The 23,005-nt window shown below is 47.5% G+C and overlaps 1 protein-coding gene across 1 annotated transcript in view; it reads right to left on the bottom strand.

The window, feature by feature from the left end:
• Positions 1-23,005, bottom strand: part of UBE2E2 (ubiquitin conjugating enzyme E2 E2) — a 511,995-nt gene that overhangs the window by 108,367 nt on the left and 380,623 nt on the right. Inside the window, exon 4 of the mRNA XM_063922208.1 lies at positions 11,609-11,741. Coding sequence (XP_063778278.1) covers positions 11,609-11,741 — 133 coding nt within the window. The remainder of the gene's footprint in view (positions 1-11,608; positions 11,742-23,005) is intronic.

The raw sequence follows: 23,005 nt of genomic DNA, 5'->3' as shown, positions 1-23,005 counted from the left end.
ACCGATTGACCAAACAGGAGGTCCTCATCAGCCAGGGTATCAAACTTGTAGAACTTCGCAAAGGTGTTTGAACCCGACCAAGTAGCCGCTCGGCAAAGTTGTAATGCCGAGACACCCCGGGCAGCCGCCCAGGACGAGCCCACCTTTCTGGTAGAATGGGCCTTCACCGATTTCGGTAGCGGCAATCCAGCCGTAGAATGAGCATGCTGAATCGTATGACAGATCCAGCGCGCAATAATCTGCTTGGAAGCAGGAGCCCCAATCTTGTTGTGAGCATACAGGACAAATAGAGCCTCCGTTTTCCTAAATTGAGCCGTTCTGGCAACATTAATTTTCAAAACTCTGACTACATCGAGAAACTTTGATTCCAGCAAGGCGTCAGTAGCCACTGGCACCACAATAGGTTGGTTCAAGTGGAACGACGAAACCACTTTCGACAGAAATTGCTGACGAGTCCTCAACTCTGCTCTATCTTCATGGAAGATCAAATAAGGGCTCTTGTGAGACAAGGCCGCTAATTCAGACACCCGCCTTGCGGATGCCAAGGCCAACAGCATGACCACTTTCCAAGTGAGGAATTTCAACTCTACCTTCTGTAAAGGTTCAAACCAATGAGATTGAAGGAATTGCAACACCACGTTAAGATTCCATGGTGCCACTGGGGGCACAAAGGGAGGTTGGATGTGCAACACGACTTTCACGAAAGTCTGAACTTCTGGAAGGGAGGCCAATTGTTTTTGGAAGAAAACCGATAAGGCTGAAATTTGTACTTTAATTGAGCCCAACTTTAGGCCCGCATCCACACCAGCTTGTAGAAAATGGAGAAAACGTCCTAACTGAAATTCTTCGGTAGGAGCCTTCCTGGATTCACACCAAGACATGTATTTTCTCCAAATACGGTGGTAATGTTTAGACGTTACTCCTTTCCTGGCCTGAATAAGAGTGGATATGACTTCCTTGGGAATACCCTTTCAGGCTAGGATCCGGCGTTCAACCGCCAAGCCATCAAACGAAGTCGCGGTAAGTCTTGGAACACGCACGGCCCCTGCTGTAACAGATCCTCCCTCAGAGGAAGAGGCCAGGGATCTCCTATGAGTAATTCCTGAAGATCTGGATACCAAGCCCTCCTTGGCCAGTCTGGAACAATGAGAATCGCTTGAACCTTTGTTCTTCTTATGATCTTTATCACTTTTGGAACGAGTGAAAGTGGAGGAAACACATACACCGACTGAAACACCCACGGTGTCACTAGGGCGTCCACTGCTATTGCTTGAGGGTCTCTCGACCTGGAACAATATCTCTGAAGTTTCTTGTTGAGGCGAGACGCCATCATGTCTATTTGAGGAATTCCCCAAAGACTTGTCACTTCTGCAAAGACCTCTTGATGAAGACCCCACTCTCCTGGATGGAGATCATGTCTGCTGAGGAAGTCTGCTTCCCAGTTGTCCACTCCTGGAATGAAGATCGCTGACAGAGCGCTTGTATGCCTTTCCGCCCAGCGGAGAACCTTTTTGGCCTCTGCCATTGCCGCTCTGCTCTTTGTTCCGCCCTGGCGGTTTATGTACGCTACTGCTGTTATGTTGTCTGACTGAATCAAGACGGGCCGATTGCGAAGATGTTCCGCTTGCAGAAGGCCGTTGTTAATGGCCCTTAACTCCAGAACGTTTATGTGTAGACAAATTTCCTGGCTTGACCATCTTCCCTGGAAGCTTTCCCCCTGTGTGACTGCTTCCCAGCCTCGGATACTCACATCCGTGGTCACATGGATCCAGTCCTGTATCCCGAACCTGCGTCCCTCTAGGAGGTAAGAGCTGTGCAGCAACCACAGGAGTGAGATTCTGGTCTTGGAAGACAGGATTATCCTTCTGTGCATGTGCAGAGGGGACCCGACCACTTGTCCAGCAGGTCCCACTGAAACACTCTGGCATGGAATCTGCCAAACTGAATGGCCTCGTAGGCCGCCACTATCTTCCCCAGCAACCGAGTGCATTGATGGATCGATACTCTTGCTGGTTTCAGAATTTGTTTGACCAGGTTCTGAATTTCCAGAGCCTTTTCCACTGGAAGAAAAACTCTCTGTAATTCTGGGTCCAGAATCATTCCCAAAAACGACAGCCGTCTCGTCGGAACCAACTGTGATTTAGGCAAGTTTAGGAGCCAACCATGTTGCTGCAGAATTGTCAGGGAGAGCGTAATGTTCTGCAGTAATTGGTCCCTGGATCTCGCCTTTATCAGATGATCGTCCAAGTACGGGATAATTGTGACTCCTTGCTTGCGCAGGAGAACCATCATTTCGGCCATTACTTTGGTGAAAACCCTCGGAGCCATGGACAGACCACACGGCAATGTCTGAAATTGGTAATGACAATCCTGAACTGCAGACCTCAGGTAAGCCTGATGTGGAGGATAAAATAAGAATTTACTTACCGATAATTCTATTTCTCGTAGTCCGTAGTGGATGCTGGGCCTCCGTCAGGACCATGGGGAATAGCGGCTCCGCAGGAGACAGGGCACAAAAGTAAAAGCTTTAGGATCAGGTGGTGTGCACTGGCTCCTCCCCCCATGACCCTCCTCCAAGCCTCAGTTAGGATACTGTGCCCGGACGAGCGTACACAATAAGGAAGGATTTTGAATCCCGGGTAAGACTCATACCAGCCACACCAATCACACTGTACAACCTGTGATCTGAACCCAGTTAACAGCATGATAACAGCGGAGCCTCTGAAAAGATGGCTCACAACAATAATAACCCGATTTTTGTAACAATAACTATGTACAAGTATTGCAGACAATCCGCACTTGGGATGGGCGCCCAGCATCCACTACGGACTACGAGAAATAGAATTATCGGTAAGTAAATTCTTATTTTCTCTGACGTCCTAGTGGATGCTGGGACTCCGTCAGGACCATGGGGATTATACCAAAGCTCCCAAACGGGCGGGAGAGTGCGGATGACTCTGCAGCACCGAATGAGAGAACTCCAGGTCCTCCTCAGCCAGGGTATCAAATTTGTAGAATTTTGCAAACGTGTTTGCTCCTGACCAAGTAGCAGCTCGGCAAAGTTGTAAAGCCGAGACCCCTCGGGCAGCCGCCCAAGATGAGCCCACCTTCCTTGTGAAAAGGGCATTTACATATTTTGGCTGTGGCAGGCCTGCCACAGAATGTGCAAGCTGAATTGTACTACACATCCAACTAGCAATCGTCTGCTTAGAAGCAAGAGTACCCAGTTTGTTGGGTGCATACAGGATAACAGCAAGTCAGTTTTCCTGACTCCAGCCGTCCTGGAAACCTATATTTTCAGGGCCCTGACAACATCTAGCAACTTGGAGTCCTCCAAGTCCCTAATAGCCGCAGGTACCACAATAAACTGGTTCAGGTGAAACGCTGACACCACCTTAGGGAGAAACTGGGGACGAGTCCGCAGCTCTGCCCTGTCCGAATGGACAATCAGATATGGGCTTTTGTGAGACAAAGCCACCAATTCTGACACTCGCCTGGCCGAGGCCAGGGCCAACCGCATGGTCACTTTTCATGTGAGATATTTCAAATCCACAGATTTGAGCGGTTTAAAATGTGATTTGAGGAATCCCAGAACTACGTTGAGATCCCACAGTGCCACTGGAGGCACAAAAGGGGGTTGTATATGCAGTACTCCCTTGACAAACTTCTGGACTTCAGGAAGTGAAGCCAATTCTTTTTGGAAGAAAATTGACAGGGCCGAAATTTGAACCTTAATGGACCCCAATTTGAGGCCCATAGACACTCCTGTTTGCAGGAAATGCAGGAATCGACCGAGTTGAAATTTCTTCGTGGGGCCTTCCTGGCCTCACACCACGCAACATATTTTCGCCACATGTGGTGATAATGTTGTGCGGTCACCTCCTTCCTGGCTTTGACCAGGGTAGGAATGACCTCTTCCGGAATGCCTTTTTCCCTTAGGATCCGGCGTTCCACCGCCATGCCGTCAAACGCAGCCGTGGTAAGTCTTGGAACAGACATGGTACTTGCTGAAGCAAGTCCCTTCTTAGCGGCAGAGGCCATGAGTCCTCTGTGAGCATTTCTTGAAGTTCCGGGTACCAAGTCCTTCTTGGCCAATCCGGAGCCACGAGTATAGTTCTTACTCCTCTACGTCTTATAATTCTCAGTACCTTGGGTATGATAAGCAGAGGAGGGAACACATACACCGACTGGTACACCCACTGTGTTACCAGAACGTCCACAGCTATTGCCTGAGGGTCTCTTGTGTTCAGGCGGGACGCCATCATGTCCACCTTTGGTCTTTCCCAACGGTTCACAATCATGTGGAAGACTTCCCGATGAAGTCCCCACTCTCCCGGGTGGAGGTCGTGCCTGCTGAGGAAATCTGCTTCCCAGTTGTCCACTCCCGGAATGAACACTGCTGACAGTGCTATCCCATGATTTTCCGCCCAGCGAAGAATCTTTGCAGTTTCTGCCATTTCCCTCTTGCTTCTTGTGCCGCCCTGTCTGTTTACGTGGGCGACTGCCGTGGTGTTGTCCCACTGGATCAATACCGGCTGACCTTGAAGCAGAGGTCTTGCTAAGCTTAGAGCATTGTTTTATGTGGAGAGAAGTCTCCAGACTTGATCACACTCCCTGGAAATTTTTTCCCTGTGTGACTGCTCCCCAGCCTCTCTGGCTGGCATCCGTGGTCACCAGGACCCAGTCCTGAATGCCGAATCTGCGGCCCTTTAGTAGATGAGCACTCTGCAGCCACCGCAGAAGAAACACCCTTGTCCTTGGAGACAGGGTTATCCGCTGATGCATCTGAAGATGCGATCCGGACCATTTTTCCAGCAGATCCCACTGAAAAGTCTTGCGTGAAATCTGCCGAATGGAATCGCTTCGTAAGAAGCCACCATTTTTCCCAGGACCCTTGTGCAATGATGCACTGACACTTTTCCTGGTTTTAGGAGGTTCCTGACTAGCTCGGATAACTCCCTTGCTTTCTTCTCCGGGAGAAACACCCTTTTCTGGACTGTGTCCAGAATCATCCCTAGGAACAGCAAATTGTCGTCGGAAACAGCTGCGGTTTTGGAATATTTAGAATCCACCCATGCTGTCGTAGAACTACTTGAGATAGTGCTACTCCGACCTCCAACTGTTCTCTGGACCTTGCCCTTATCAGGATATCGTCCATTTTCTTTGAAGAAGAATCATCATTTCGGCCATTACCTTGGTAAAGACCCGGGGTGCCGTGGACAATCCAACCGGCATCGTCTGAAACTGATAGTGACAGTTCTGTACTACGAACCTGAGGTACCCTTAGTGAGAAGGGCAAATTGGGACATGGAGGAAGCATCCCTGATGTCCCGGGACACCATATAGTCCCCTTCTTCCTGGTTCGCTATCACTGCCCTGAGTGACTCCATCTTGATTTGAACCTTTGTATGTAAGTGTTCAAATATTTCAGATTTAGAATAGGTCTCACCGAGCCGTCTGGCTTCAGTACCACAATATAGTGTGGAATAATACCCCTTTCCTTGTTGTAGGAGGAGTACTTTGATTATCACCTGCTGGGAATACAGCTTGGGAATTGTTTCCAATACTGCCTCCCTGTCGGAGGGAGACGTTGGTAAAGCAGACTTCAGGAACCTGCGAGGGGGAGACGTCTCGAATTTCCAATCTTTACCCCTGGGATACTACTTGTAGGATCCAGGGGTCCTGTACGGCCCCAGCGTCATGCTGAGGACTTGGCAGAAGCGGTGGAAGGCTTCTGTTCCTGGGAATGGGCTGCCTGCTGCAGTCTTCTTCCCTTTCCTCTATCCCTGGGCAGATATGACTGGCCTTTTGCCCGCTTGCCCTTATGGGGACGAAAGGACTGAGGCTGAAAAGACGGTGTCTTTTTCTGCTGAGATGTGACTTAGGGTAAAAAAGGTGGATTTTCCAGCTGTTGCCGTGGCCACCAGGTCCGATAGACCGACCCCAAATAACTCCTCCCCTTTATACGGCAATACTTCCATGTGCCGTTTGGAATATGCATCACCTGACCACTGTCGTGTCCATAAACATCTTCTGGCAGATATGGACATCGCACTTACTCTTGATGCCAGAGTGCAAATATCTCTCTGTGCTCTATAGTCAATAAAATACTGTCCCTGTCAAGGGTATCAATATTTTCAGTCAGGGAATCCGACCAAGCCACCCAAGCGCTGCACATCCAGGCTGAGGCGATAGCTGGTCGCAGTATAACACCAGTATGTGTGTATATACTTTTTAGGATATTTTCCAGCCTCCTATCAGCTGGCTCCTTGAGGGCGGCCGTATCTGGAGACGGTAACGCCACTTGTTTTGATAAGCGTGTGAGCGCCTTATCCACCCTAAGGGGTGTTTCCAAACGCGCCCTAACTTCTGGCGGGAAAGGGTATACCGCCAATAATTTTCTATCGGGGGAAACCCACGCATCATCACACACTTCATTTAATTTATCTGATTCAGGAAAACTACATGTAGTTTTTTCACACCCACATAATACCCTTTTTTGTGGTACTTGTAGTATCAGAAATATGTAACACCTCCTTCATTGCCCTTAACATGTAACGTGTGGCCCTAAAGGAAAATACGTTTGTTTCTTCACCGTCGACACTGGAGTCAGTGTCCGTGTCTGTGTCTATGTCGACCGACTGAGGTAAATGGGCGTTTTAAAGCCCCTGACGGTGTTTGAGAGGGTTCACTACGGCTGGCCGGCGGTCGGGCTCCCGGCGACCAGCATCCCGGCGCCGGGAGCCCGACCGCCGGCTTACCGACAGCTTGGCGAGCGCAAATGAGCCCCTTGCGGGCTCGCTGCGCTCGCCACGCTACGGGCACGGTGGCGCGCTACGCGCGCCACACTATTTTATTCTCCCTCTATGGGGGTCGTGGACCCCCATGAGGGAAAATAATTGTCGGTATTCCGGCTGTCGGGCTCCCGGCGCCGGTATACTGAGCGCCGGGAGCCCGACCGCCGGCAAACAGAAGACCACCCGTTTGAGACGCCTGGACAGGTACTAATTTGTTTGCCGGCCGTCTCATGCCGTCAACCGACCTTGAAGCGTGTTGACATTATCACGTAATTCCTTAAATAAGCCATCCATTCCGGTGTCGACTCCCTAGAGAGTGACATCACCATTACAGGCAATTGCTCCGCCTCCTCACCAACATCGTCCTCATACATGTCGACACACACGTACCGACACACAGCACACACACAGGGAATGCTCTGATAGAGGACAGGACCCCACTAGCCCTTTGGGGAGACAGAGGGAGAGTTTGCCAGCACACACCAAAACGCTATAATTATACAGGGACAACCTTTATATAAGTGTTTTCCCTTATAGCATCTTAATATATAATCATATCGCCAAATAAGTGCCCCCCCTCTCTGTTTTAACCCTGTTTCTGTAGTGCAGTGCAGGGAAGAGCCTGGGAGCCTTCCCACCAGCAGTTCTGTGAGGGAAAATGGCGCTGTGTGCTGAGGAGATAGGCCCCGCCCCCTATTCTGGCGGGCTCTTCTCCCGGTTTTTCTGAGACCTGGCAGGGGTGAAATACATCCATATAGCCTCAGGGACTATATGTGATGTATTCTTTTTAGCCAGAAAAGGTATTAACATTGCTGCCCAGGGCGCCCCCCCCCAGCGCCCTGCACCCTCAGTGACCGTTGGTGTGAAGTGTGCTGAGAGCAATGGCGCACAGCTGCAGTGCTGTGCGCTACCTCATGAAGACTGAAAAGCCTTCAGCCGCCGGTTTCTGGACCTCTTCTTACTTCGGCATCTGCAAGGGGGTCGGCGGCGCGGCTCCGGTGACCCATCCAGGCTGTACCTGTGATCGTCCCTCTGGAGCTAGTGTCCAGTAGCCTAAGAAGCAAATCCATCCTGCACGCAGGTGAGTTCACTTCTTCTCCCCTAGGTCCCTCGTTGCAGTGAGCCTGTTGCCAGCAGGACTCACTGAAAATAAGAAACCTATCAAAACTTTTACTCTAAGCAGCTCTTTATGAGAGCCACCTAGATTGCACCCTGCTCGGACGGGCACAAAAACCTAACTGAGGCTTGGAGGAGGGTCATGGGGGGAGGAGCCAGTGCACACCACGTGATCCTAAAGCTTTTATTTTTGTGCCCTGTCTCCTGCGGAGCCGCTATTCCCCATGGTCCTGACGGAGGCCCAGCATCCACTAGGACGTCAGAGAAATGGGAACATGTAAGTAGGCATCCTTTATGTCTACAGACACCATAAAATCCCCCTCCTCCAGACTGGAGATCACTGCCCGGAGAGATTCCATCTTGAATTTGAATTTTCTTAGGTAGAAATTGAGGGATTTGAGGTTCAGGATTGGTCTGACTGAGCCGTCTGGCTTCGGGACCACGAACAGGCTCGAATAAAAGCCTTCTCCCTGTTGCGACGGGGGAACCCTGACAATGACTTGATTGTGACACAATTTTTGTATTGCGGCGCATACCACCTCCCTGTCCAGCAGAGAAGCTGGTAAGGCCGATTTGAAAAATCGGTGAGGGGGAACGTCTTGAAACTCCAGTTTGTACCCCTGGGACACTATTTCTAAAACCCAAGAGTTTGAGACGTGCCCCCAGCGGTGCAGACTCCCGCAGAGGAGCCACAGCGTCATGCTGTGGATTTGGCAGAAGCCGAGGAGGACTTCTGCTCCTGGGAACCGGCCACGGACGGTGATCGTTTACCTTTTCCCTTTCCTCTAGTAGCAAGGAAGGAAGACCCTCGGCCTTTTCTGTATTTATTAGGCCGAAAGGACTGCATCTGATAGTGGTGTGCTTTCTTTTGTGGTGCAGGCACATAAGGTAAAAATTATGACTTACCCGCGGTAGCCGTAGATACCAAATCAGCGAGGCCGTCACCAAACAATACACCACCTTTATACGGTAGAGACTCCATAGCTTTCTTAGAGTCAGCATCAGCATTCCATTGATCAATCCACAATGCTCTCCTAGCTGAGACTGCCATGGCATTTGCCCTTGATCCCAAGAGGCCAATATCCCTCGCAGCTTCCTTTAGGTAGACTGCAGCGTCCCTGATATAACCTAGTGTCAAAAGAATGCTATCCCTATCCAGGGTATCTATTTCAGATGACAAGTTATCTGCCCATTTTTCGATAGCACTACTCACCCACGCAGATGCAATGGCTGGTCTGAGTAGCGTACCCGTGGTGACATAAATGGATTTCATTGTATTTTCCTGCCCACGATGTGCAGGATCCTTTAGGGCTGCCGTGTCAGGGGACGGAAGAGTCACCTTTTTGGACAGCCGTGATAGAGCTTTGTCCACAATGGGGGGTGACTCCCATTTTTCCCTATCCCCAGAGGGAAACGGATACGCCACTGGAATCCTTTTTGGGAATATGAAACTTTTGTCAGGATTTTCCGTGTTCAGTTCATGAGAGGGAGGAAACGTTACCTCAGGTTTCTTTCCTTTATACATACAGACCCTAGTATCAGGAACAGTAGGGTTCTTAGTGATATGTAATACGTCTTTTATTGCCACAATCATGTACTGAATGCTCTTTGCCAGTTTTGGATCCAATCTGGCATCACTATAGTCGACACTTGAGTCAGTGTCCGTATCCATGTCTGCCAGTTGGGCAAATGAACGTTTTTGTGACCCCTGGTTCTGAGACTCAGATGCATCCAATCTCTTATTTATCAGAGCCACATTAGCATTCAAAGCACTCAAAACATTCACCCAATCAGGTGTCGGCAGTGCCGACAGGGTCACTCCCACAGCCGTTTGTGCCCCTAACATAGTCTCCTCCTAGGAAGAGCACTCCGCCTCAGACATGCCGACACACCTGCACCCAACACACACTGGGCCTATAGGGGACAGACCCACAGTAAAGCCTGTCAGAGAGACACAGAGGGAGTTATTGCCAGCTCACACCCCAGCGCTCAATCCCGGTCTGAAACACCACAGAAAATGCCCCAGACCTGCGGTGCTTTTATAATTAACATATAATGCACCAAAATAACTGTGCCCCCCCGATACTTATGCAGCAGTGTGAGGAAGGACCAGCGTCTCTGCAGTCTTGTGTACAGAAAATGGTGCCGGGCTGTGTGCTGTGAGGGCTAAGCTCCGCCCCCGTAATGGCACGCTTCAGACCCGCTCTTTTCAAATACATTTTTATACTGGCACTATGTCCGCTCTTGCCAGTTACTTATAAAGGTCATATATGCTGCCCAGTGTGCACCCCCCCCCCCCCGCGCCGTGCACCCTGTAGTGCCGCTGTGTGTGGGAGCATGGCGCGCAGCGTGCGAGCGTTGCGGTACCTCAGAAGCCGTCACTGAAGTCTTCTTTTCTTCTTCTACTCACCTGTTTTCTGACTTCTGGCTCTGCAAGGGGGGTGACGGCGGGCTCTGGGAACGAGCATCTAGGCGTACCTAGCGATCAGACCCTCAGGAGCTAATGGTGTCCTGTAGCCAAAGAAGCAGAGCCTTTAAACTCACAGAAGTAGGTCTGACTTCTCTCCCCTAAGTCCTACGAAGCAGGGAGACTGTTGCCAGCAGTGCTCCCTGAAAATAAAAAACCTAACATAAGTCTTTTTCAGAGAAACTCAGTAGAGCTTCTCAGAGTGCATCCAGTTTCACTGGGCACAGATTCTAAACTGGAGTCTGGAGGAGGGGCATAGAGGGAGGAGCCAGTTCACACCCTTTGAAAGTCTTAAAATGCCCATGTCTCCTGCGGATCCCGTCTATACCCCATGGTTCTTATGTGACCCCAGCATCCTCTAGGATGTATGAGAAATATGGCACCAGCGTCTCAGCTCCCATGGCCATTCTGCATGACCATATGGTCAGATGGTCATTTATGGCAGGCTCTGTGGCCATCGCTGTGTATTTGTGTGCAGTTGCTTGGATCTGTGGGTTTCTCAATAAATTTCCAGGCGGCTATAGCACTGGCATATTTTTGCACGGTGAAAAAAACAATCACAACTGCATTAGCGACCACATCTGAATCAGGCTCTATGCTTCTAAGAAATCTCCACCTCTCCTCATCAGGGGGCATGCTACACTTAGGTGAACATGCCCTGACTGTATTCTCTCTACTCAGTGCTTCTCCTCTCAATTCTGCCTAACATACACATAAACCTATGGATACATTGGGTTTGTGTTGGAATAATGGCGGCCGGGATCCCGGTGGTCAGAATACCGATCCCGGGATCCTGGCCACCAGAATGCTGGCTGCGGGGCGAGCGTTTGAAAGCCCCTTGTTGGCTCAGTGGCTTGCCGCGCTCGCCACATGTTCTATGTTCACTCTACGAGTGGGAATAGCCCTGGTGTCGCTGCCAGCATTCTTGGTCGTCGGTATCCCAGCAGCATCCCGACCGCCGGGATATTGACTACATCCCGATGCATTATGGCACGCATGTGCAGTGTTGAAATGTGTACACTTCAGCCAAAACTTTGGATGGACTCCCATCTTCAAATCAGGCTTAAATTGTGGTAGTAATATAAAGAATATGCTTGAAACCATATTAAAAAGATTAATGATTTTAGTTAATTTTGTCTTTTAAAACATTTTAGGCTTAATTTACATTTTATTAACCCACGTTAACACTCTATTTTTCCTCAAAGTATATAAAATGAAGATAACTGACCTTTGGTGGTTTGAAAGGATAGTCTGGTGAGAATGTTATATCTAGGAAAAAAACACCTCCTTCATACACAGAACCAGGGGGACCTAGTATAGTCGACCGCCATTCATATATGTTATCTCCTTTGGGTCCAGCACTGCAAGAGAGGCAGATAAGAAAATATTGCATATGTTATTATATACACGTTAAAAATTGATTACATACTGTACACTATGTTTTATGTTTTAGAAAAACCTAGCATGTGTGTTCATTTGTTTAGGTGCCCTTGCGCAGAAGCTTCATGGTTAATACACAAATATGACCACCTATGAGAGAACCAACGGTTCAACGCCCATGCGGACCATAGAGGGCACTGGGAAGGCAGATGGACTATGGGCAATATTCACGGTTGTTAGCAAACCAAAAAAAGCAAGCAGCTGGGCAAAACCATGTTGCACTGCATGTGGGGCAAATGTATCATGTGAAATTAGGCAGCTAATATTTACCATGCACAGAAACAATATAACCCACCCAAATCTAAATCTCTCAGTCTCTGCACATGTTACATCTGCCCCACCTGCAGTGCAACATGATTTTGCCCAATTGCTTACTTTTTTGGTTTGCCAACAACCCTTAATAACCCCCAATGTCAACACAAAATTATCGGATGTGATTATAATCTTACTGGTTGTCCCAGTTTATATGATGATTGGGATTGGTTTAGTCATGCTGTAATTTGGTTACAGTCAGGTCTACACAAATGAACTAGGCCACCCACTTGCTGCATGCATGGGATGCCACAATGCTCTTATAGATGGAGGTACAGTATGATGTAGACATAGGAAGAGTAGTCAGATGAGGCCTGCTAAAGTGAACACTGGTGCATATTGATCCACATCTGGACTCGGTGTGAAGTTTTCTTATCACTTACTCCAACCACCAGCATGTATTCAGTAAAGGCAACCAAGTTTAGCCACACAAGGATTTCATACTTTTTCAGAGGCCTATAATTACCATTAATAATTAGTTATACAGCACAAGCAAATTCCTTAGTGGATTACAATTGGAACAGAGAGAAATGGACCAGGTTAAGCACCACAGATTACATATTGGTCCACCAGATTTGCACTGGTAAACACTGCATATAGGGTTCAATATGTCCCAGTCACACAGCAATGCTGGTTGGGATAAGATGGTGTTTAGTGCATAAAAAGAGAATAAGGGGCTGATTCTGAGTCTGGCAAAGCGGCGCCCCTGTCTGTCTCTTTTGGTGGTCGCCCATCTGTGACTTTACGCAAATGCTGCTACAAAGCCCTTTCCCAATGCACATACTTATGTCCGAATGTACAAGCACTGAGACCACCAACCGCAGTGTCTGCAGATGCCGACATTCTAATTGCTGCACCTTTAGACGCACCATCACTATGGAGGGTTAATACGCCGTCCGGCTATTAACTGTTATGCATGAGGTCAAGCGTCTGTGTGCACAACCACTTTTTAATGACACACTGGGGGGAGAGGGCCTGGATGCACACCCTAGCTGCTTTTAATGGGTTGTGATACCTTGCTAGGACTACTACAACATAGGAACAAGAGAATTGGTGCACCATACAACCATTAGAATTATAATAAATTTCATTACACATATCCGAGTTTCTTGGTATACATTGGCCAATATATGAGCCTGCCCACCAATAGTCACGGTGACCGCAATCGTACAGGTCCCTAACATTATAGGGGTTCGTCTCTAGGGCGCAGGGCTCTCCAAAACCACCTCAGCTAAACCATCCCCAGGGCATCACACAAAGGATTTTTCCTGTAGCTTTTGTGCAGTCAGCATGTGTTAGGTCCCTGAGGCGGTGGGTGGGTGGCCAATCCAGATGAAGGTGTCCCAAGCCTTCAGGTATGTATACACAGCTACTTTCACTTGCCTAACACTGATTTTTCAATGCTATCCTTTATTTGTGTGATGCCCTGGGATGGTTGACTTAGGAAAGAAAATCGTTTCTTTGTGTCCGACATTGGCAGTATGTGCGACTCAGAATCAACTGTGCAAAGGGGTGGTAATAAGGTATTACTATGGTGGTTCGCTAACTTTATCTAGAATCAGGCTTGGGGGACAGGGTAAGGTTCAGAGGCTATGGGAAATTCTTGAAGTACAAGGTAGTGAAGAGTCCTGTGGCTGGCAACATGAGCAGGTAATGATTGTGGATAAGCAAATCTTGGTCAGAGCTGAGGGTTTGAGACAAGAATAATATATACAGAAATAAGGAGGTCGCTGACCTATCAGCTCAATTTTTGAAAGACTGAATTTTAGGAGCTGAAAGTACATTCAAGATGAAATAGCAGACAGACACTCCGTAATATGGGCCAGCCCACAGGGGCTCACGGGAAACCCCAGGTGGTCCCCATTGCCTACGGACCCCTCCTTCTCATCTAGGGATCAGGTTCCAAACTGTGTATTTGAATTAAACATTATTCATATGTTACTTTATACTGCACAGGACTATGGTGTATTTTCTACAGTGCATTGGTGTTATTAAGCTGCTACATTATCATGCATGCACTAGCAGTAATTACTGTATATTTTTCAAGGGGCCCAGCCCATGCACTCTTTAATGGTTCGGCAAACAAATGTGGCGGCTGACCACACCCCCTCTGGAGACTGGACACACCCCTAAAATGGGTCCTTATCACTGCATTCCCCCGATGGGCCCTGCATGCCCAGTCCGGCACGGATGGTGTAGAAAAGGAGAAGATACTGATTTATTTGCAAATACTGCACATTCAATTTAGCCTCTTTAATTAACACAATGTCACAGTCTATTGGTACTGTTAGGCCAATATGCAATTAGCTGTTGTTAATTACCACAGCTAATAGGCTATCCTATTAGCCCCGGGCACTGGAATTTAACTGAGGTTTGGGCCGGCTGCCTCAGGCAAGCGAAGTCGCAATAAGTCATCTCAAAATCTGTGATGTCTGCTGCAGAAACACATACGTTTGTGGCTTTTTTGCGGAACATATGCGTTTCTGTGCGAGACTGGGTAATTTACCGCGCAGTAAAAATAGGCTATATTTGGATAGCCCATCACGGTAAATACCCGTTTTTGCCGTGTGGTAAATTATCGCTGGTAATAGGATACTGGCCCTAGTTGCTCATCACTGTAAAATATACTTCCATGAAAGGCAGAATTTATTGCTAAAATCCTGTTGTATGTATTGGCATCGACACATTTCTCTTACAAGGCTCACTCCTCTGGGAATTTCCTATTTGTACATTCTACTGTCTAGCCTTGTAAATACATGCGTGGGGAAGGACTACGACAAAGTGACTGTTTATTTTTCAATTTTATGAGCCAAAAAAATAAATAAAGGCTGAACTGTCGAAAGATCAGTGACAATGTATACTGTATGTAGAGATAAACCTATTATAAACCACAGTGACTTATTGCTTTTAGCCTTGATAAGAAAATTATACCATGCACAGAACAGCATATTATCATATTAAATATAAAAACGGCAGCATATTATCACTATATATATATATATATATATATATATATATATATATATATACATACACTGCTCAAAAAAATAAAGGGAACACTAAAATAACACATCCTAGATCTGAATGAATGAAATATTCTTATTAAATACTTTGTTCTTTACATAGTTGAATGTGCTGACAACAAAATCACACAAAAATGATTAATGGAAATCAAATTTATTAACCCATGGAGGTCTGGATTTGGAGTCACCCTCAAAATTAAAGTGGAAAAACACACTACAGGCTGATCCAACTTTGATGTAATGTCCTTAAAACAAGTCAAAATGAGGCTCAGTAGTGTGTGTGGCCTCCACGTGCCTGTATGACCTCCCTACAACCCACACAAGTGGCTCAGGTAGTGCAGCTCATCCAGGATGGCACATCAATGCGAGCTGTGGCAAGAAGGTTTGCTGTGTCTGTCAGTGTAGTGTCCAGAGCATGGAGGCGCTACCAGGAGACAGGCCAGTACATCAGGAGACGTGGAGGAGGCCGTAGGAGGGCAACAACCCAGCAGCTGGACCGCTTCCTCCGCCTTTGTGCAAGGAGGAACAGGAGGAGCACTGCCAGAGCCCTGCAAAATGACCTCAAGCAAGCCACAAATGTGCATGTGTCTACTCAAACGATCAGAAACAGACTCCATGAGGGTGGTATGAGGGCCTGACGCCCACAGGTGGGGGTTATGCTTACAGCCCAACACCGTGCAGGACATTTGGCATGTGCCAGAGAACACCAAGATTGGCAAATTCGCCACTGGCGCCCTGTGTTCTTCACAGATGAAAGCAGGTTCTCACTGAGCACATGTGACAGACGTGACAGAGTCTGGAGACGCCAAGGAGAACGTTCTGCTGCCTGCAACATCCTCCAGCATGACCGGTTTGGCAGTGGGTCAGTAATGGTGTGGGGTGGCATTTCTTTGGGGGGTCGCACAGCACTCCATGTGCTCGCCAGAAGTAGCCTGACTGCCGTTAGGTACCGAGATGAGATCCTCAGACCCCTTGTGAGACCATATGCTGGTGCGGTTGGCCCTGGGTTCCTCCTAATGCAAGACAATGCTAGACCTCATGTGGCTGGAATGTGTCAGCAGTTCCTGCAAGACGAAGGCATTGATGCTATGGACTGGCCCGCCCGTTCCCCAGACCTGAATCCAATTGAGCACATCTGGGACATCTTGTCTCGCTCCATCCACCAATGCCACGTTGCACCACAGACTGTCCAGGAGTTGGCGGATGCTTTAGTCCAGGTCTGGGAGGAGATCCCTCAGGAGACCATCCGCCACCTCATCAGGAGCATCCCCAGGCATTGCAGGGAGGTCATACAGGCACGAGGAGGCCACAGACACTACTGAGCCTCATTTTGACTTGTTATAAGGACATTACATCAAAGTTGGATCAGCCTGTAGTGTGTTTTTCCACTTTAATTTTGAGGGTGACTCCAAATCCAGACCTCCATGGGTTAATAAATTTGATTTCCATTGATAAATTTTGTGTGATTTTGTTGTCAGCACATTCAATTATGTAAAGAACAAGGTATTTAATAAGAATATTTCATTCATTCAGATCTAAGATGTGTTGTTTTAGTGTTCCCTTTATTTTTTTGAGCAGTATATATATATATATATAAAATAAAATCACCAGCATATTATCACATTAGGTACAAATTAATGCAGATTTCTGTTCGAGCACGAGGGAGGGGTGCCACGAATGCATTAACCCAGGCATGTCCAAACTGCGGCCCTCCAGCTGTTGAGAAACTACACATCCCAGCATGCCCCGACACAGCTTTAGCATTCTCTGACAGCAAAACTGTGTCAGGGCATGCTGGGATATGTAGTTTTACAACAGCTGGAGGGCCGCAGTTTGGACAGGCCTGCATTAACCCATAGTTCCGGGAACTTACCCTGGAACCTATGAGTTAATGCACATTAGCCACAATTTTACCACACGGTTGTAATTGAACAGCCTTGAGCGTAAAACCAGAGGCTATCACCCTTTCCCTCATGCAGTAAGTTAACAAGGCTAACTGAATCCGACCCTATCCAGCCACAAAATTTCTTCTATACAATGTTACACACCATACACCACATCTCATGAAGTCACTTAGGAAAATGATATTGCAAGAAGGGTTCTTAACAGCCAGAGTGGAGATTGGGGATTTACATTTGAGGATAGAACACTTTGGTGTGCTTACTGTACAGTATATCTGCCAAGCCAGCAGTGCACCGAGGCAAAGTGTTTGGTAGCAGAGGTGTTTTCCAATCACTAATATAACCTGTAATCAGTAGGACACCGTTAAACACTGTATTTATTGACAATGCCAATGTAATCTAATGAAGTAGGACCACTGACAGGCTAGGTTTAAGTACATGCTTCAACAAATTGCTAAATGGGGCATAAACTAGCTAATTGACTGATTATTAATTGAAAAATCCTGATGGGCTATCAAGATAATGGCCCTTGAAGTTGGAGAGACCTTGAAAAATGTTTCATGTAAAATCTTACTCTAAAATAAACATTTCAGTAAACCTGTATCATCCTCCCTCTGTACAATGTACCTACAGTATAACCTACATAACCTGAATTTACACTGGCAACCTAGAGATGAATTGTACTGTTACACAATAAAGAAGAGGGGATGGGGGAAATCACAAAATAGTCCATTATCTTCAAATCACAGAAATACATTTGCTCAAGGTAAATTCAAATAATTAGGAGAAGAAAACTGAGAACTAAAGACAATAGCTTCTTGTCGTTTTATGGAAAAGATGTCTAAAGCCGTCTCCTTTCACAACTTAATTTAAAGATCTGATAAAAAAAAAACAAAACCCACAAAAAACAAAAACAACAGTAATTCATGCTTCTTGGACACTGCTGAGCACAACTTTTTAGGGCAAACTCACAAAGACCGATTCGTTTTGGCACATACTACTTTACAGATTAGGATACAATACATTACTCTTTCTGAATCTTTTACTAGCTTTATTGTAAATAACTAATTTTTTTTTAAACAAAATCCCTGCCCATTTCAGTACCATTTGTAAGATGAGGTTCGGTATGATATCCCGCTGCACGGGATGCCGATTGTCCGTATACCGACAACGGCATCCCAATCGGTGGAATGCCAGCAGGGCGGCAAGCGCAACAAAGCCCCTTGCGAGCTACGCTCGCCACAGGTTCTATTCTCCCTCTTTGGGCGTCGTGGACACCCATAGAGGAGGAATCACCTACCTTGCCAGGAAATTGGTGTCGGTATGGTGCCCCTGTCGGGATCCCGGCGTCGACGACCGTAAGATGCTTGCAAGATGTAGGAACTATAGAATCACGAAGGCCAGAACTATTTTTCTCTCTCTTTAATTTTTTTTTTTAAATGGTTTTGGCAATTGTTTATGAGACATAATAATCCCATAAAAGGGGTGGTTATGCTGCTACTGTACTTTTGTAGGTTATTAGATCCTCCTAAATATGCTTATGGAGAATTACACTTGCATCGGGTGTCTTTTTCACCTCAATCCGCTTCATGAGACTACACTAATTAATTTGATATGCGACACTTGTATATCTGTGTGCGAGTCTAAATCTACATAACAGAACAATAGAACTTAGGGCCGGATTCAGACCTGATCGCTGTTGTGCGTTTTCACAAGGCAGCCGATTATCGATTGACTGCACATGTGTACGGATCATAATGTGCACGCACGAGGTCAAACTCAAAAGAATCCAGCTAATTTTTTGATCGCTTGGCATATGCAAGTTGATTGACAGGAAGCATACATTTGTGGGTGGTAACTGCCTGTTTTCCGGGAGTGTCATGAAAAACGCAGGAGTTCCCAAGCGTTTTCAGGGAGGATGTGTGACGTCAACTCCCGCCCAGAACAGCCTGTTGCTATCGCACTGTAGGAGTAGGTCCTGGGCTACGCCCAGACTGCATAGGCTGGAAAAATCATTTGATGGTGAGTTATGAACGGATTTGCAGCTGACCTGCATATGCGGAGCTTTTCGTAAGGCATACGCAGACTTGAACGGTGTGGGTATTCACTCTGTTTGGGCGGCGACTATGTGATCGCAAACCTCTGCAATTCGTAGAAGAGCACTCTAGTCTGAATGAAACCCTTTTCGTAAAAATAAATAGGATTTTAATTACCTACCGGTAAATCCTTTTCTCGTAGTCCGTAGAGGATACCGGGGGTTGATTTAGTACTATGGGGTATAGACGGGTCCACTAGGAGCCTTGGGCACTTTAAGAAATTTATAGTGTGCGCTGGCACCTCCCTCTATGCCCTTCCTACCAGACTCAGTCTAGGAAACTGTGACTGAGGAGACGGACATACCTTGAGAGAAGGATTTAAAGGACAGTGATGAAATACGAACCAGCACACACAAAACAAGAGGAAAGCCATGCTAACCAAACTCGATGAGGAACAGCAACAGCTGAACCAACAACAGTACTTAACAAGTAACAGTGCAGGAAAACACGAAGCACTTGGTGGACGCCCAGTATCGTCTACAGACTACAAGAAAAGGATTTACCGTAGGTAATTAAAATCCTATTTTCTCTTACATCCTAGAAGATACTGGGGACCATTTAGTACCATAGAGATGTACCAAATCTCCAAAACCGGGTGGGAGAGTGCTGAGGTTCCTGCAGAACTGATTGACCAAACTGAAGGTCCTCAGAGGCCAAAGTATCGAACTTGTAGAACTTAGCAAACGTGTTCGAACCCTGACCAAGTAGCTGCTTGGCAGAGCTGTAAAGCCGTGACACCCTAGGCAGCCGCCCAGGAAGAACCCACCGACCTAGTAGAGTGGACCTGTACAGATTTTGGAAACGGCAAACCTGCCGTAGAATAAGCAAGATGGATAGTAAGTATGATCCAGCGAGCAATAGACTGCTTTGAAGCAGGACACACAATTTTATTGGGATCATAGAGAACAAACAGCAAGTCTGATTTTCTGTGATGAGCTGTCCGCTTCACGTAGATCTTCAAAGCCCTCACAACGTCCAAGGACTTTGAAGTAGCAGAGGTGTCGGTAACCACCGGAACCACAATAGGTTGGTTGATACAAAATGCAGACACCACCTTAGGAAGAAATTGCTGACGAGTTCTGAGTTCAGCTCTATCTTCATGAAAAATCAAATAGGGGCTTTTGTGAGAGAACACCCCCAGTTCCGACACACGCCTTGCTGAAGCTAAGGCCAACAGTGTGACGGTTTTCCACGTAAGAAACTTTGTGTCAACCTCCTGTAAAGGCTCAAACCATTCTGATTGTAGAAACTGCAACACCACGTTGAGATCCCAAGGTGCCGTGGGAGGCACAAAGGGCGGTTGGATGTGCAGAACACCCTTCAAGAATGTCTGGAGGGAAGCCCATTGTTTCTGGAATAAAATGGACAAGGCTGAAATCAGGACTTTTATGGAACCCAAGCGTAGGCCCACGTACACCTCTGACTGAGAAAAAGGAGAAAACGCCCCAGTTGAAATTTCACCGCAGGAAATTTCCTGTTTTCACACCAAGAGACATATTTTTTCCAAATACGGTGGTAATGTTTAGACGTTACCCCCTTTCTGGCTTGGATCAAAGTTGGAATAACTCGGTCCGGGATCCCTTTCCGGGCTAGAATTTGACGCTCAACTTCCATGCCGTCAAATGTAGCCGTGGTATTTCTTGATAGACGAACGGCCCTTTTTGCAGAAGATCCTCGCGAAGAGGTACAGGCCACGGGTCCTCTAAGAGCATCTCCAGTAGATCCGCATACCAGGCCCTTCTTGGCCAGTCCGGAGCAATGAGTATTGCTTGAATCTTTTCTCTTTTTATTCTTTTGAGAATTCTTGGGATCAATGGAGGTGGTGGAAACACGTACACCATCTGGTAAACCCATGGAGTCACCAGGGCGTCCACCGTCACAGCCTGTGGGTCTCTCGACCTTGAACAATACCGCTTGAGCTTCTTGTTGAGACGAGAGGCCATCATGCCGATTTGAGGAACCCCCCACCGACGTGTCAAGCATCCGAACACCTCCAGGTGAAGGCCCCACTCTCCTGGGTGGAGGTCGTGTCTGCTGAGGAAGTCTGCTTCCCAGTTGTCCACTCCCGGAATGAAGATTGCCGACAATGCCACAGCGTGTCTTTCTGTCCAGAGGAGAATCTTTGCTACCTCTGACACTGCTGCTCTGCTCTTCGTTCCGCCCTGCCGGTTTATGTACATTACTGGCGTCACATTGTCCGACTGAACCTGAATGGCTTGATCTTGAAGAAGATGTGATGCCTGTAGAAGGGTGTTGTACATGGCCCTAAGTTCCAGAATGTTGATTGGGAGAATGGTTTCCTGACTTGACCACTTTCCTTGGAATTGTTCCCCTTGGGTGACTGATCCCCTACTTGTGAGGCTTGGGTCTGTGGTTAGCAGAATCGAATTGTGAATCCCAAACCTTCGGCCCTCTGTCAGGTGAGAAATCTGAAGCCACCACAGAAGAGAAATCATGGCTCTTGGCGACAGACGTATCTTCCGGTGCATGTGGAGATGCGATCCGGACCATTTGTCCAACAGATCCAGCTGGAAGGGCCTTGCATGAAACATTCCGTACTGCAGTGCCTTGCCTTGGCTACCATCTTCCCCAGAAGGCGAATACATAGATGCACCAATATCCGGGTTGGTTTCAGAACATCCCGCACCATCGACTGGATTACCAAAGCCTTTTCCAATGGAAGGAATATCTTCTGTGCCTCCGTATCTAGTATCATCCCCAGGAACGGAAGCCTCCGTGTTGGTTCCAGGTAAAATTTTGGTAGGTTCAGAACCCAACCGTGATCCCGGAGTAGACGAGTTGGGAGGGAAATGTTGTCAAACAACCTCTCTCTGGTTGGTGCCTTTATCAGCAGATCGTCCAGGTACGGAATCATGTTCACTCCCTGTTTGCGGAGTAGAAACATAATCTCTGCCATCACCTTGGTAACACCCTCGGTGCTGAGGAGAGGACAAATGGCAGGGCATGGAACTGTTAGTGACAGTCCTGTAATGCAAACCTTAGATAATCCTGATGAGGCGGCCAGATTGGAATATGAAGGTACGCATCCTTGATATCCAGAGACACCAGGAATTCCCCCTCCTCTCAGAGACTCCATCTTGAATTTGAACACCCGTAAGTACGGGTTCAGTGACATGAGGTTTAAAATGGGTCTTACCGAACCGTCTGGCTTTGGTAACACAAAGAGGTTGGAATAAAAACCTTTGTTGCGCAGAGGAGGTGGAACTGGAACAATGACCTGAGTCTGTACCAGTTTTTAATTGCTTCCTGTAAAGTCATACTTGCTTCCTGAGAAGCTGGTAAGCCTGATTTGAAGAATCTGTGAGGTGGGAGTTCCTGAAACTCCAGCCTGTACCCCTGGGAGATAAGATCTTTGACCCAGGGATCCTGGCATGATGTCACCCATATGTGACTGAAATCTCTTAATCGGGCTCCCACCTGCCAGTCTTCCAGGCAGTGGACCGCACTGTCTGGAAGACTGGCAGGTGGGAGCCAGGTGAGGTCTGGATGGCCCGCTGACGGCTTTGAGGAAACCGTGAACCTGTTTCTGTGAACCTGCAGTTGCTGGTATTCTGGATTTACCTCTATTGCCTCTGGAGGCTGTAGAAGAACTTCTGATGTTATTTTTAAATTTGGCTGTCCGAAAGGACTGCAAAGTTGGAGCCGAGTAGGTCTTCCTTACTGGGGGGGGGGGGGGGGGGGGGGGCTGCGAAAGGAATATATGTAGACTTACCCGCCGTAGCATTGGATATCCACGTATCCAGTTCATCTCCTCACCTGTGAATGGTAGGCTTTCCACGCCCTTCCTAGAATCCACATCCGCAGTCCACTGGCGTAGCCACAAGCCCCTGCG

The sequence above is a fragment of the Pseudophryne corroboree genome, chromosome 5, assembly GCF_028390025.1.
Source record: "Pseudophryne corroboree isolate aPseCor3 chromosome 5, aPseCor3.hap2, whole genome shotgun sequence".
In the NCBI taxonomy this organism is placed as follows: Eukaryota; Metazoa; Chordata; class Amphibia; order Anura; family Myobatrachidae; genus Pseudophryne; species Pseudophryne corroboree.
The sequence above is the reverse complement of the archived record's forward strand: the minus strand, read 5'-3'. Positions and strand labels throughout refer to the sequence as shown.